This window comes from Oncorhynchus masou, chromosome 24 (genome assembly GCF_036934945.1).
Source record: "Oncorhynchus masou masou isolate Uvic2021 chromosome 24, UVic_Omas_1.1, whole genome shotgun sequence".
In the NCBI taxonomy this organism is placed as follows: domain Eukaryota; kingdom Metazoa; phylum Chordata; class Actinopteri; order Salmoniformes; family Salmonidae; genus Oncorhynchus; species Oncorhynchus masou.
The window spans coordinates 33,020,674-33,037,403 of record NC_088235.1 but is presented as its reverse complement, the minus strand read 5'-3'; the positions used below and the strand labels follow the sequence as shown (position 1 = coordinate 33,037,403).

Genomic DNA, 16,730 nt, shown 5'->3' with positions numbered 1-16,730 from the left:
AGGATTGAGGTCAGGGCTTTGTGATGGCCACTCCAATACCTTGATTTTATTGTCCTTAAGCCACTTTGCCACAACCTTGGAAGTATGCTTGGGGTCATTGTCCATTTGGAAGACCCATTTGCAACTAAGCTTTGCAACTAAGACTGATGTCTTGAGATGTTGCTTCAATATATCCACATAATTTTCCTTCCTCATGATGCCATCGATTTTGTGAAGTGCACCAATCCCTCCTGCAGCAAAGCATCCCCACACCATGAGGCTGCCACCCCCTTGCTTCAACGTTGGGATGGTGTTCTTCGACTTGCAAGCATCCCTATTTGTGCTTTAAACATAATGATGGTCATTATGGCCAAACAGTTCTATTTTTGTTTCATCAGACTAGAGGACATTTCTCCAAAAAGTACGATCTTTGTCCCCATGTGCAGTTGTAAAATGTAGCCTGGCTTTTTTATGGCGGTATTGGAGCAGTGGCAGGTTATGTCGCTATAGGACCTTTGTCCCCATGTGCAGTTGTAAAATGTAGTCTGGCTTTTTTATGGCGGTATTGGAGCAGTGGCAGGTTATGTCGCTATAGGACTTGTTTAACTGTGGATATAGATACTTTTGTACATGTTTCCTCCAGCATCTTCACAAGGTCCTTTGCTGTTGTTCTGGGAGTGATTTGCACTTTTCGCACCAAAGTAAGGTCATTTCCAGGAGACAGAACGCGTCTCCTTCCTGAGCGGTATGACGACTGCGTAGTCCCATGGTGTGTATACTTGTCTAATATTGTTTGTACAGATGAACTTGGTACCTCCAAGCATTTGGAAATTCCTCCCAAGGATGAACCAGACTTGTGGAGGCCTACAATATTTTTTCTGACGTCTTGGCTGATTTCTTTTGATTTTCCCGTGATGTCAAGCAAAGAGGCACTGATTTTGAAGGTAGGGCTTGAAATACATCCACAGGTACACCTCCAAATGACTCAAATTACGTCAATTAGCCTATCAAAAGCTTTTAAAGCCTTGACATCATTTTCGGGAATTTCCCAAGCTGTTTTAAAAGCCACAGTCAACTTAGTTTATGTAAACGTCTGACCCACTGACATTGTGATATTGTGAATTATATGTGAAATAATCTGCCTGTAAACAATTGTTGTAAAAAATGTCTTGTGTTTTGCACAAAGTAGATGTCCTAACCGACTTGCCAAAACTATAGTTTTTAACAAGACATTTGTGGAGTGGTTGAAAAACGAGTTTCAATGACTCCAACCTAAGTGTATGTAAACCTCCGACTTCAACTGTATAAATACTGAGATCATGTGACAGATCATGTGACACTTAGATTGCACACAGGTGGACTTTATTTAACTAATTATTTGACTTCTGAAGGTAATCGGTTGCACCATATCTTAGGGTGAATAGCAAAGGGGTGAATACATATGCACGCAGCACTTTTTCTTTTTTTCTTTTTAATACATTTTTTTTAAGTTATTTTTTTATTTTACTCTACCAATTTTGACTATTTTGTGTATGTTCATTATATAAAACCCAAATAAAAATGAATTTAAATTACAGGGTGTAATGCAACAAAATAGGAAAAACACCAAGGGGAATGAATTATTAGATTATTTTGCAAGGCACTGTAAACATGTGTATGTGACCAACAACATTTGATTTGATTTGAAGACACCTTTTATTTGTATACAGTGGTATCTGTCAAACACAGTACATTGCAAAGTCACATTACATAGTGAACAGCAAAAGCAGTCCCAAAGTTTACCAAAAAAGTCCACCATTTAAACAGAGTCATGGTATCACAACTCCTTAGCATTATATTTAAACAAAAAAATAAAAAGTCACTCATATTAGAAGTAACCTACACATTGCCAATATTTTCAAGATTACCCATGCATAATAACACAGCAAGAATAAGAAAAAACAATATATATATATATAAAGTGGGGTCCAAAATTGACACCCTTGATAAAGATGAGCAAGAATGACTATAAAATAAATAATTCAAATACTGAACTATACTGTATGCTCCCCCCCAAAATCATACCCTCAAGACATAACCTCTGTTATTCTTAGTGGTGAGAGGTTAGCATGTCTTGGTGGTACAATCTTTGGACCTCTGTAACTTTCTCACTCATCATTATTCACAATTCATTCAGGAATATCCATAATCATGGTAGCATCCACATGTTTAATTCTTATTTATAAGAAAAGTGACAAAATAATGGGCACAAAATAATCTGAAACACAATCCAAATGAACTGCAAATGCATCCAACAAGTTTGTAGAGTCACAAGCTTGATGTAGTTTGTCATTGTGTGATAGGAATATGGCATGAAATACTCTACTTTTGACAACTTTATTTCTGAGAATCTTTAAGGGTGTCAATTTTTTTGAGAGGAGAATATATTACTTGTTAAACAAAATCTCATTCTCTAACCAATTGAATTAGTAGAAAATTATACAATTCCCCCAAAAATGTAGCGTACAATATAGCTCAGTATTTGAATAAATTAATTTATAGAGTAATTATTGCTCATCTTTATCAAGGGTGTCAATAATTTCAGACCACACTGTGTGTATATATATATATATATATATATACACAGTACCAGTCAAAAATTCAGACACACCTACTCATTCAAGTGTTTTTCTTTATTTGACTATTTTCTACATTGTCTTGAAGGAGTTCCTGCATATGCTGAGCGCTCGTTCACTACTTTTCCTTCACTCTGCCGTCCAACTCACCCCAAACCCTCTCAGTTGGGTTGAGGTTGGGTGATTGTGGGGGCCAGGTCATCCGATGCAGCACTCCTTCACTCTCCACTTGGTCAAATAGCCCTTACACAGCCTGGAAGTGTGTTGGATCATTGTCCTGTTGAAAAACAAATGATAGTCCCACTAAGTGCAAACCAGATGGTGTGACGTATCGCTGCAGAATGCTGTGGAGGCCCTGCTGGTTAAGTGTGCCTTGAATTCTAAATGAATCACTGACAGTGTCACCAGCAAAGCACCCCCACACCACCAGTCCAACATTTGGACACACCTTGTTATGAACTTGAGTGAAGACCCAAAAGCGGTTTTAACAGAAAACAGAGTTCTTTAATGAAAATACAGGAATGGCATAAATCCTTTTCCAACGTTGTCAGCAGAACAAAAAGAACGTTAGTATAGTGCAGGATGCTCCTGCCAGGCAGACTCCGACAGGACAGGACAAGGTGGAAGCAAACGAGACGACAGCTTGCTTCTGGCATCAAAAAACACAAACAAGAATCAGACACTGAAAGTAGCAGGAACAGAGAAAGAAATAGAGACCTAATCAGAGGGGGAAGAGAGAACAGGTGGGGAAAGAGAGAATGAGCTAGTTAGGGGAAATGTAGAACAGCTGAGGAATGAGAGACAGAGAAGGTAACCTAAAAAGACCAGCAGAGAGAGAGAATGAAGAGAAAGGACAGGAACAGACATAACAAGACATGACAGTACCCCCCACTCACCGAGCGCCTCCTGGCGCACTCGAGGAGGAAACCTGGCGGCAACGGAGGAAATCATCGATCAGCGAACGGTCCAGCACGTCCCGAGAGGGAACCCAACTCCTCTCCTCAGGACCGTACCCCTCCCAATCCACTAGGTACTGATGACCACGGCCCCGAGGGCGCATGTCCAAAATCTTACGAACCCTGTAGATGGGTGCGCCCTCGACAAGGATGGGGGGGGAGGGACGAACGGGGGCGCGAAGAACGGGCTTAACACAGGAGACATGGAAGACCGGGTGAACGCGACGAAGATAGCGCGGAGAAGAAGTCGCACTGCGACAGGATTAATGACCTGGGAAATACGGAACGGACCAATGAACCGCGGGGCCAACTTGCGAGAAGCTGTCTTAAGGGGAAGGTTCTGAGTGGAGAGCCATACTCTCTGACCGCAACAATATCTAGGACTCTTGGTCCTACGCTATTAGCGGCCCTCACAGTCTGCGCCCTATTACGGCAAAGTGCCGACCTGACCCCCTTCCAGGTGCGCTCGCAACGCTGGACAAAAGCCTGAGCGGAGGGGACGCAGGACTCGGCGAGCTGAGATGAGAACAGCGGAGGCTGGTACCCGAGGCTACACTGAAAAGGGGATAGACCGGTAGCAGACGAGGGAAGCGAGTTGTGGGCGTACTCTGCCCAGGGGAGCTGTTCTGACCAAGACGCAGGGTTACGAAAAGAAAGACTGCGTAAAATGCGACCAACAGTCTGATTGGCCCGTTCGGCTTGACCGTTAGACTGGGGATGAAAGCCGGACGAGAGACTGACGGAAGCCCCAATCAAACGGCAAAACTCCCTCCAAAATTGAGACGTGAACTGCGGACCTCTGTCGGAAACGACGTCAGACGGAAGGCCATGAATTCGGAAAACATTCTCGATAATGATCTGAGCCGTCTCCTTAGCAGAAGGGAGCTTATCGAGAGGAATGAAATGAGCCGCCTTAGAGAATCTATCGACAACCGTAAGAATAACTGTCTTCCCCGCTGATGAAGGCAGTCCGGTGATAAAATCTAAAGCGATGTGAGACCACGGTCGAGAGGGAATGGGAAGCGGTCTGAGACGGCCGGCAGGAGGAGAGTTCCCAGATTTAGTCTGCGCGCAGACCGAACAAGCGGCGACAAATCGACGCGTCACGTTCCCGAGTGGGCCACCAGAAACGCTGGCGAATGGAAGCGAGCGTACCCCGAACGCCGGGGTGGCCGGCTAACTTGGCAGAGTGGGCCCACTGAAGAACGGCCGGACGAGTAGGAACGGGAACGAACAGAAGGTTCCTAGGACAAGCTCGCGGCGACGGAGTGTGAGCGAGTGCTTGCTTTACCTGCCTCTCAATTCCCCAGACAGTCAACCCGACAACACGCCCGTCAGGGAGAATCCCCTCGGGGTCGGTGGAGACCTCAGAAGAACTGAAGAGACGAGATAAAGCATCAGGCTTGGTGTTTTTGAGCCCGGACGATAAGAAATAACAAACTCGAAACGAGCGAAAAACAGAGCCCAACGAGCCTGACGCGCATTAAGTCGTTTGGCTGAACGGATGTACTCAAGGTTCCTATGGTCAGTCCAAACGACAAAAGGAACGGTCGCCCCCTCCAACCACTGTCGCCATTCGCCTAGGGCTAAGCGGATGGCGAGCAGTTCGCGATTACCAACATCATAGTTACGTTCTGACGGCGATAAGCGATGAGAGAAAAACGCGCAAGGATGGACCTTGCCGTCAGAGAGAGAGCGCTGAGAAAGTATGGCTCCCACGCCCACCTCTGACGCGTCAACCTCAACAACAAACTGTCTAGAGATGTCAGGTGTAACAAGAATAGTTGCGGATGTAAAACGATTCTTAAGAAGATCAAAAGCTCCCTGGGCGGAAACGGACCACTTAAAGCACGTCTTAACAGAAGTAAGGGCTGTGAGAGGAGCTGCCACCTGACCGAAATTACGGATGAAACGACGGTAGAAATTAGCGAAGCCCAGAAAGCGCTGCAGCTCGACGCGTGACTTAGGAACGGGCCAATCAATGACAGCCTGGACCTTAGCGGGATCCATCTTAATGCCCTCAGCGGAAATAACGGAACCGAGAAAAGGGACAGAGGCGGCATGAAAAGTGCACTTCTCAGCCTTCACATAAAGACAGTTCTCCAAAAGGCGCTGGAGGACGCGTCGCACGTGCTGAACATGAATCGAGAGAGACGGTGAAAAAATCAGGATATCGTCCATGTAAACGAAAACAAAAATGTTCAGCATGTCTCTCAGGACGTCGTTAACTAGTGCCTGAAAGACAGCTGGAGCGTTAACGAGGCCGAAAGGAAGAACCCGGTATTCAAAGTGCCCTAACGGAGTGTTAAACGCCGTCTTCCACTCGTCCCCCTCCCTGATGCGCACGAGATGGTAGGCGTTACGAAGGTCCAATTTGGTGAAAAACCTGGCTCCCTGCAGGATCTCGAAGGCTGAAGACATAAGAGGAAGCGGATAACGATTCTTAACTGTTATGTCATTCAGCCCTCGATAATCCACGCATGGGCGCAGGGACCCGTCCTTCTTCTGAACAAAAAAAAACCCCGCTCCGGCGGGGGAGGAGGAGGAGACTATGGTACCGGCGTCGAGCGAAACCGACAAATAATCCTCGAGAGCCTTATGTTCGGGAGCCGACAGAGAGTATAATCTACCCCGGGGGGAGTAGTTCCCGGAAGGAGATCAATACTACAGTCATACGACCGGTGTGGAGGGAGAGAAGTGGCCTTGGAACGACTGAACACCGTGCGCAGATCGTGATACTCCTCCGGCACCCCTGTCAAATCGCCAGGCTCCTCCTGTGAAGAAGAGACAGAGGAAACAGGAGGGATAGCAGACATTAAACAGGTTACATGACAAGAAACATTCCAGGATAGGATAGTATTACTAGACCAATTAATAGAAGGGTTATGGCGCACTAGCCAGGGATGACCCAAAACAACAGGTGTAAAAGGTGAACGAAAAATTAAAAAAGAAATGGTTTCGCTATGATTACCAGAGACAGTGAGGGTTAAAGGCAGCGTCTCACGCTGAATCTTGGGGAGAGAACTACCATCTAAAGCGAACAAGGCCCTGGGCTCCCCTAACTGTCTGAGAGGAATGTCATGTTCCCGAGCCCAGGTCTCGTCCATAAAACAGCCCTCCGCCCCAGAGTCTATCAAGGCACTGCAGGAAGCAGATGAACCGGGCCAGCGGAGATGGACCGGAAAGGTAGTGCGTGATCCAGAAGGAGAGGCCTGAGTAGTTGCGCTCACCAGTAGCCCTCCTCTTACTGATGAGCTCTGGCTTTTACTGGACATGAGGTGACAAAATGACCAGCGGAGCCGCAGTAGAGACAGAGGCGATTGGTGATTCTCCGTTCCCTCTCCTTGGCCGAGATGCGAATACCCCCAGCTGCATAGGCTCAGCATCCGAGCCGGCGGAGGAGGGTGGCAGTGATGCGGCAGGTGGCAGTGATGTGGAGAGGGGAGCAACGGAGAACGTGAGCTCCTTTCCACGAGCTCGGCGACGAAGATCAAACCGTCGCTCTATGCGAATAGCGAGAGCTATTAAGGAGTCCAGACTGGAAGGAACCTCCCGGGAGAGGATCTCATCCTTAACCTCGACGTGGAGACCCTCCAGAAAACGAGCGAGCAAAGCCGGCTCGTTCCAGTCACTAGAGGCAGCGAGAGTGCGAAACTCAATAGAATAATCCGTTATGGATCTATTCCCCTGACATAGGGAAGACAGGGCCCTGGAAGCCTCCTCGCCAAAAACAGAACGGTCAAAAACCCGTATCATCTCCTCCTTAAAGTCCTGATACTGGTTAATACACTCAGCCCTCGCCTCCCAGACTGCCGTGCCCCACTCACGCGCCCGTCCGGTAAGGAGAGAAATGACGTAGGCGATGCGGGCTGCGCTCCTGGAGTAAGTGTTGGGCTGGAGAGAGAACACCACATCACACTGAGTGAGGAATGAGCGGCACTCAGTGGGCTCCCCAGAGTAACACGGCGGGTTGTTGATCCTGGGCTCCGGAGACTCGGAAACCCTGGAAGTGGGCGGTGGATCGAGGTGGAGTTGGTGAACCCGTCTTGTGAGGTCGGAGACTTGGACGGCCAGGGTCTCAACGGCATGTTGAGCAGCAGACAATTCCTCCTCGTGTCTGCCTAGCATCGCTCCCTGGATCTCGACGGCGGAGTGAAAAGGGTCCGGAGCCGCTGGGTCCATTCTTGGTCTGATTCTTCTGTTATGAACTTGAGTGAAGACCCAAAAGCGGTTTTAACAGAAAACAGAGTTCTTTAATGAAAATACAGGAATGGCATAAATCCTTTTCCAACGTTGTCAGCGGAACAAAAAGAACGTTAGTATAGTGCAGGATGCTCCTGCCAGGCAGACTCCGACAGGACAGGACAAGGTGGAAGCAAACGAGACGACAGCTTGCTTCTGGCATCAAAAAACACAAACAAGAATCAGACACTGAAAGTAGCAGGAACAGAGAAAGAAATAGAGACCTAATCAGAGGGGGAAGAGAGAACAGGTGGGGAAAGAGAGAATGAGCTAGTTAGGGGAAATGTAGAACAGCTGAGGAATGAGAGACAGAGAAGGTAACCTAAAAAGACCAGCAGAGAGAGAGAATGAAGAGAAAGGACAGGAACAGACATAACAAGACATGACACACCTACTCATTCCACAGTTGACAGTGCATGTCAGAACAAAACCAAGCAATGAGGTCAAAGGAATTGTCTGTAGAGATTCGAGACAGGATTGTGTCAAGGCACATATCTGGGGAAGGGTACCAAAACATTTCTGCAGCATTGAAGGTCCCCAAGAACACAGTGGCCTCCACCATTCTTAAATGAAAGAACATTTGAACCACCAAGACTCTTCCCAGAGCTGGCTGCCCGGCCAAACTAAGCAAATGGAGGAGAAGGGTCTTGGTCAGGGAGAAGAGGAGAGCAAGAACCCAATGGTCACTCTGTAAGAGCTCCAGAGTTCCTCTTTGGAAATGGGAGGAACTTCCAGAAGGACAACCATCTCTGCAGCACTCCACCAATCAGGTCTTTATGGTAGAGTGGCCAGACGGAAGCCACTCCTCAGTAAAAGGCACATGACAGCCCACTTGGAGTTTGCTAAAAGGCACCTAAAGGAATCTGACCATAAGAAACAAGATTCTCTGGTCTGATGAAACCAAGATTGAACTTGTTGACCTGAATGTCAAGCGTCATGTCTGGAAAAAAACTAGCACCATTCTTATAGTGAAACATGGGGGTGGCAGCAACATCCTGTGGGGATGTTTTTCAGCGGCATGGACTGGGAGAATAGTCAGGATCGAGGGAAAGATGGACGGAACAAAGTACAGAGAGATCCTTGATGAAAACCTGCTCCAGAGCGCTCAGGACATCAGACTGAGGCGACAGTCCACCTTCCAACAGTACAATGACCTTAAGCATACAACCAAGACAAAGCAGAAGTGGCTCGTGGCAATTCTCTGAATATCCTTGAGTGGCCCAGCTAGAGCCCAGACTTGAACCCAATCAAACATCTCTAGAGAGACCTGAAAATAGCTGTGATACGATGCTTCCCATCCAACCTGACAGAGCTTGAGAGGATCTGCACAGAAGAATGGGAGAAACTCCCCAAATACAGGTATGCCAAGCTTGTAGCGTCATACCCAGGAAGACTTGAGGCTGTAATTGCTGCCAAAGGTGCTTCAACAAAGTACAGAGTAAAGAATCTCAATATTTTTATAAATGTGATATTTCTGTTTTAAATGTTTAATGCATTTGCAAAAATGTGTAAAAACGTGTTCTTGCTTTATCATTGTAGGGTATTGTGTGTACTTTCCAAATGCACTGTGTATATACAGTTGAAGTCGGACGTTTACATACACTTGGGTTGGAGTCAGTAAAACTCGTTTTCAACCACTCCACAAATTTCTTGTTTACAAACTATAGTTTTGGTAAGTCGTTTAGGACATCTACTTTGTGCATGACACAAGTCATTTTTCCAACAATTGTTTACAGACAGATTATTTCACATATAATTCACTGTATCACAAATCCAGTGGGTAAGAGGTTTACGTACGTTAAGTTGACTGTGCCTTTAAACAGCTTGGAAAATTCCAGAAAATGATGGCATGACTTTAGAACCTTTTGATAGGCTAATTGACATCATTTGAGTTAATTGGAGGTGTACCTGTGGATGTATTTCAGTGCCTCTTTGCTTGACATCATAGGAATATCAAAAGAGATCAGCCAATACCTCAGAAAAAAAATTCTGACATCCACAAGTCTGGTTCATCCTCAGGAGGAATTTCCCAACGCCTGAAGGTACCACATTCATCTGTACAAACAATAGTACGCAAGTATAAACACCATGGGAACATGCAGCCCTCATACCACTCAGGAAGGAGACGCATTCTGTCTCCTAGAGATGAACGTACTTTGGCGCAAAAAGTGCAAATCAATCCTAGAACAACAGCAAAGGACCTTGTGAAGATGCTGGAGGAAACAGATACAAAAGTATCTATATCCACAGTAAAACGAGTCCTATATCGACATAACCTGAAAGGCCGTCCAACAAGGAAGAAGCCACTGCTCCAAAACCGCCATAAAAAAAGCCAGACTAGAGTTTGCAACTGCACATGGGGACAAAGATCATAGTTTTCGGAGAAATGTCCTCTGGTCTGATGAAACAAAAATAGAACTGTTTGGCCATAATGATCATCATTATGTTTGGAGGAAAAAGGGGGAGGCTTGCAAGTCGAAGAACACCATCCCAATCGTGATGCACGGGGGTGGCAGCATCATGTTGTGTGGGTGCTTTGCTGCAGGAGGGACTGGTGCACTTCACAAAATAGATGGCATCATGAGGGAGGACAATGATGGAGATATATTGAAGCAATATCTCAAGACATCAGTCAGGAAGTTAAAGCTTGGAGTGGCCATCACAAAGTCCTGACCTCAATTCTATAGAACATTTGTGGGCAGAACTGAATGAAACGTGTGCAAGCAAGGGGGTCTACATACCTGACTCAGTTACACCAGCTCTGTCAGGGGTAATGGGCCAGAATTCATCCAACATATTGTGGGAATTTCGTGGAAGGCTATCCTGAAACGTTTGACCCAAGTTAAACAATTTAAAGGCAATGCTACCAAATACTAATGGAATGCATGTAAACTTCTGACCCACTGGGAATGTGATGATTTTGTATTTTCTACATTGTATAATAATAGTGAGGACATCAAAACTAAATAACACATATGGAATCATGTAGTAACCAAAGAAGTTTTAAACAAATAAAAATATATTTCATATTTTATATTCTTCAATGTAGCCACCCCTTGCCTTTGACAACTCTGCATGCTCTTGGCATTCTCTCAACCAGCTTCACTTGGAATGTTTTTACAACAGTCTTCAAGGAGTTCCCACATATGCTGAGCACTTTGTTGTTCATGTGCCTTGAATTCTAAATGAATTACTGACAGTGTCACAAGCAAATTACCCACAAACCATCACACCTCCTCCGCCATGCTTCGTGGTGGGAACCACACATGCTGAGATCATCCGTTCACCTACTCTGCATCTCACAAAGACACAGCGGTTGGAACTAAAAATAAAAAATGTGTACTCCTCAGACCAAAAGACAGATTTTCATAGGTTTAAAGTCCATTGCTCATGTTTTTTGGCCCAAGCAATTCTCTTTTTCTTATTGGTGACCTTAAGTAGTTGTTTCTTTGCAGTAATTTGACCATGAATGCCTGATTCACGCAGTCTCCTCTGAACAGTTGATGTTGCGATGCGTCTGTTACTTTAACTCTGTGAAGCATTTATTTGGGCTACAATTTCTGAGGCTGGTAACTTTAATGAACTCATCCTCTGCAGCAGAGGTAACTCTGGGTCTTCCTTTCCTGTGGCGGTCCTCATGAGAGCCAGTTTCATCATAGTACTTGATGGTTTTTGCGATTGCACTTGAAGAAACACTCAAAAGTTCATGAAATGTTCTATATTGACTGACCTTCATGTCTTAAAGTATTGATGGACTGTTGTTTCTCTTTGCTTATTTGAGCTGTTCTTGCCATAATATGGACTTGGTCTTTTACCAAATAGGGCTATCTTCTGTATACCACCTCTACCTTGTCACAACACAACTGACTGGCTCAAACGTATTAAGAAGGAAAGCAATTCCACAAATGAATTTATAAAAAGGCACACCTATTAATTTAAATGCATTCCAGGTGACTACCTCATGAAGCTGGTTGAGAGAATGCCAAGAGTGTGCAAAGCTGTCATCAAGGCAGTCACGACTTCCGCCGAAGTCGGCTCCTCTCCTTGTTCTGGCGGCGTTCGGCGATCGACATCACCGGCTTTCTAGCCATCACCACTCCATTTTTCATATATCCATTTGTCTTGTCTTGTTTCCATACACACCTGGTTTTCATTTCCCCAATCAGTCTACTTGTATTTAACCCTCTGTTTCCCCATCATGTTTTGTGTGTAATTGTTTCATGTTATGTGGTGTTAGTTTAAGCGCTTTACTTTTATGTCCTGTTTTTTTGAGCGTGTTTGATTTATGTAGTGCTCTCGTTTTTGGAACTTTAATAAAAGTGCGCCTGTTAATTATACTCTGCTCTCCTGCACCTGACTTTGACTCCAATACACCATTGACAAAGGCAAATGGTATTTAGAAAATCATTTACAAATCTAGTGAGGTTTATTGTCACCTTATTGGGATATACAGTGCATTCGGAAAGTATTCAGACCCCTTAACTTTTTCCACATTTTGTAACGTTACAGCCTTATTCTGAAATGGATTAAATACAAAATTCCCCTCATCAATCTACACACAATACCCCATAATGACAAAGTGGAAAACAGGTTTTGGAAATCTTTGCAAATATATTAAAAATAAAAACAGAAATATTTACATAAGTATATGTACAAGTATGGGGCCGGCTGATGCGCTTCCTTTTCCATTTCTTCTTGCATTCTGAAGCTTTTTAGGGTTGACAGGGGAAATTTACCAGTGACAAATTAATCATTGATCAACAACAGAAGATACTGTGAAACGGCTGGGGGGTGCAACATCAGTGTTTTGGGGTGAGTTAGGAGGAGAGGGGCTTTTCAGTGTGAGCGACTCCCCAGGTCCAACAAGCTCTATCACGTTCTCCTTCTTCGACAGCCAGAAGGCTGGGTAGAGAGGCTCCAGAAAGTCAGCCTTGTATTTGTGAATGATGGTCATGCCGACAGCATTATCCACCCCATAGAAGGCCAGTAGGCCACAGCTGAATTCCACATAAACCAGGGAACGTGTGAACTTCTCCACTTTCAGAGGCGTCTCCACATCACTGTGCCAGGCAGAGAAGCTGCGGCCGTTCCATTGTAGACACCATGAGAAGTCATTCCCGGTAATGCAGCTGTTTTTCTTTGGGCCCTTGCGATCGATGCTCTTGTAGGTGAGTCCGACGTACGTGCCCTCACCGCTCACGTCCACCTCGAAGTAGTGTCGACCATTATAGAAGCTCTCTGTGGCCAGTACCTGGCGCCAGTTCTCAAAGCGCTCAGGGACATCGGGGTACGGGTGTTGCCAGGGTGTGGTGTTGGTCACCTTCCTGTTTTCCTCAGTCAGACGCAGGAACTTATGGGCCGTGTCTGCGTCAAATCTCACAGGCGCGGCATCTGCACAGCGTGAGATAGAATAACAACAACATAACAGTAATGAGAAAGAATAGCAAAACAGGATCAACAACTTAGGCAAGGCTAACTTCACACATCCAAAACAACAATACTGCAATAATACATGAGCGTTCAAGTGATTTGAAGGACTGTTTTGCTTCTGTAAGGACCTGAATGGTGTAGAAGAGACTTACACTTTAGGAAGTCATCCCGCGTCTTTGGGTCTGGCACAGTCATGTTCTGTTTGGCTGCGATTGTTTCATGGACTGTGGTTTTTATCCCCATCTTGTCTGAGGTGTAGAGAGAGAGAAAAATAACATGTTTTAATGTAAAAAATCACATGGCCAACTTCACTTTTTAACTCCCAGGCATGAATTTTCCATTTGAATGTAGCTATTTTTTCTGCAAGGACAAATATGACATTGTGCATGAAAGAACACATAGTCACTGTAATACTAATCTCCTTCAGGCAACATGTTTTGTCCTTGATGTTTCAAATGTGGTGACTCACACAGCTCACAGCTGGGCTTCACTCTAGTGATAGACAGTCCAAGATTAGACGCTCTCAACTGTTTTTATCTTTCTGAGACTTCAGTCAACCTGTTGTTACCAGAACACTACACCTACTGTATGACACACTGTCTGAAGGATTGATCAGGTCTGTAGAGAAGTATGAACACATATGATCTCCCTGGCTATCTGGAGCACAAAGCTGAAGTGTTATTCTTTCTCTTGTAACGCTGTCACTTCCTGTTTACTTACTCCTTTCTGTATGACCAGGGTGAGGGATGCCGTGGTGTGTTGACCACAGGAGGTTTGTGGTACCTTAATTGGGGAGAACGTGCTCGTAGTAATGACTGGTGCAGAATCAGTGGAATAGTAGCAAATACATCAAACACATGGTTTCCAGGTTTTTGATGCCATTCCATTCACTCAGTTCTGGACATTATTATGAGCCGTTCTCCCCTCAGCAGCCTCATGTGGTGCTGACCCTTCCCAGCAAATAAACATAGATCGGGACTTGCTGAGGCTTGCCGCTAGCAGCTATGGCAGTTTTTTCCTTCGCTCGCTAAACGGTGACTGCACTCACTATTTTTGCAGGTCTCTTTGAGTGTCTCTATGTAATTGGACAGCAGCTTCTCACACAGCTCCTGTGTGGAGGTAACAATTACTCTGCTGAAGGAGTTGAGCCGGTCCATAAGGCCGATGTAGAACCCAGGTAGGGTAATGTCAGGGCTGTCCTTCTTCCACTTAGAGTACTCCTGTAAAACACACAACACAGCTTCGTTCACTATTTTGGACCTCGTTGGCAAATAACGATGAACTGTCATTAATGTCGCCATGTCCATACTTGTACATCAAGCTGCCTTGCACTACAGAAACAGGAGATAGGCGCATGCCCCTATGGGCCATTCTGGGTTGTCCAAAGCTTACTTATTTACTTAACGTTAATGGCAGCCTTGAAAAAAGAATGATGAAGCCCGGCTTGGGTCCAACTTTAGGTTAGTTCTACCTTAGTCATGATTCATGATAAAGCTAATACGTAAGATAGCAGCGCTTAAGCAGCACATACAGTGGGGCAAAAAAGTATGTAGTCAGCCACCAATTGTGCAAGTTCTCCCACTTAAAAAGATGAGAGAGGCCTGTAATTTTCATCATAGGTACGCTTCAACTATGACAGACAAAATGAGGAATAAAATCCAGAAAATCACATTGTAGGATTTTTAATGAATTTATTTGAAAATTATGGGGGAAAATAAGTATTTGGTCAATAACAAAAGGTTCTCAATACTTTGTTATATACCCTTTGTTGGCAATGACAGAGGTCAAATGTTTTCTGTAAGTCTTCACAAGGTTTTCACATACTGTTGCTGGTATTTTGGTCCATTCCTCCATGCAGATCTCCTCTAGAGCAGTGATGTTTTGGGGCTGTTGCTGGGCAACACGGACTTTCAACTACCTCCAAAGATCTTCTATGAGGTTGAGATCTGGAGACTGGCTAGGCCACTCCAGGACCTTGAAATGCTTCTTACGAAGCCACTCCTTCATTGCCCAGGCGGTGTGTTTGGGATCATTGTCATGCTGAAAGACCCAGCCACGTTTCATCTTCAATGCCCTTGCTGATGGAAGGAGGTTTTCACTCAAAATCTCACAATACAAGGCCCCATTCATTCTTTCCTTTACACGGATCAGTCGTCCTGGTCCCTTTGCAGAAAAACAGCCCCAAAGCACCCCCATGCTTCACAGTAGGTATGGTGTTCTTTGGATGCAACTCAGAATTCTTTGTCCTCCAAACACGACGAGTTGAGTTTTTACCAAAAAGTTATATTTTGGTTTCATCTGACCATATGACATTCTCCCAATCTTCTTCTGGATCATCCAAATGCTCTCTAGCAAACTTCAGACGGGCCTGGGCATGTACTGGCTTAAGCAGGGGGACACGTCTGGCACTGCAGGATTTGAGTCCCTGGTTGCGTAGTGTGTTACTGATGGTAGGCTTTGTTACTTTGGTCCCAGCTCTCTGCAGGTCATTCACTAGGTCCCCCCGTGTGGTTCTGGGATTTTTGCTCACCGTTCTTGTGATCATTTTGACCCCACGGGGTGAGATCTTGCATGGAGCCCCAGATCAAGGGTGATTATCAGTGTTCTTGTATGTCTTCCATTTCCATTGCTCCCACAGTTGATTTCTTCAAACCAAGCTGCTTACCTATTGCAGATTCAGTATTCCCAGCCTGGTGCAGGTCTGCAATTGTGTTTCTGGTGGCCTTTGACAGCTCTTTGGTCTTGACCATAGTGGAGTTTGGAGTGTGACTGTTTGAGGTTGTGGACAGATGTCTTTTATACTGATAACAAGTTCAAACAGGTGCCATTAATACAGGTAACAAGTCGGGGACAGAGGAGCCTCTTAAAGAAGAAGTTACAGGTTTGTGAGAGCCAGAAATCTTGCTTGTTTGTAGGTGACCAAATACTTATTTTCCACAATAATTTGCAAATAAATTCATAAAAAAAATCCTACAATGTGATTTTCTGGATATTTTTTCTCATTTTGTCTGTCATAGTTGAAGTGTACCTATGATGCAAATTACAGGCCTCTCTCATCTTTTTAAGTGGGAGAACTTGCACAATTGGTGGCTGACTAAATACTTTTTTGCCCACTGTACGACAGTTCAAGTTTGTGAATGACTACTGAGTCATTTGGCATTGTCAACACAACAATCTCAGAATCCACCAGACCAGAGAAAACCACCTTACCTGTAGGAAGTCCACCTGAGTCATGTTTCATGATTAAAGTGAATACGTATGATAGCAGCGCTGTGGCTTGAGTTAAGGTTCATGAATAACACTGCTGAGTCACAGCACTCCATTACCACAACCTTCTCAGTGTTCATGATTAACCCCCAAAGAGCTCTTGGCCCCTGCAAGTAATTGTATGTGCAGCCACTACTTCAAAGCTAACCACCATGAGAACCATGAATGAGTGAATAACACTACCGACTCCCTTGGCACTACCTCTATGTCAGTCTCCACCATAAACCATCATAAATCACCA

The 16,730-nt window shown here is 45.0% G+C and overlaps 1 protein-coding gene across 2 annotated transcripts in view; it reads right to left on the bottom strand.

Moving 5' to 3' along the window:
• Positions 1-1,661: 1,661 nt before the first annotated feature.
• LOC135512061 (tripartite motif-containing protein 16-like protein) overlaps positions 1,662-16,730 on the bottom strand; it is a 34,497-nt gene continuing 19,428 nt past the window's right edge. Inside the window, exons 5-8 of one of the 2 annotated variants that reach the window (XR_010451362.1) lie at positions 14,271-14,442; positions 13,375-13,470; positions 8,184-13,183; positions 1,662-3,042 (exon numbers count right to left, since the gene is read on the bottom strand). Coding sequence is in view for 1 of the 2 variants with exons in the window: in XM_064933673.1 (XP_064789745.1) it covers positions 12,543-13,183; positions 13,375-13,470; positions 14,271-14,442 (909 nt within the window). In the remaining variant the exon portion in view is untranslated. Of the gene's footprint in view, positions 3,043-7,689; positions 13,184-13,374; positions 13,471-14,270; positions 14,443-16,730 lie in introns of those variants that run through there. The other variant, XM_064933673.1, reaches the window with a different exon arrangement.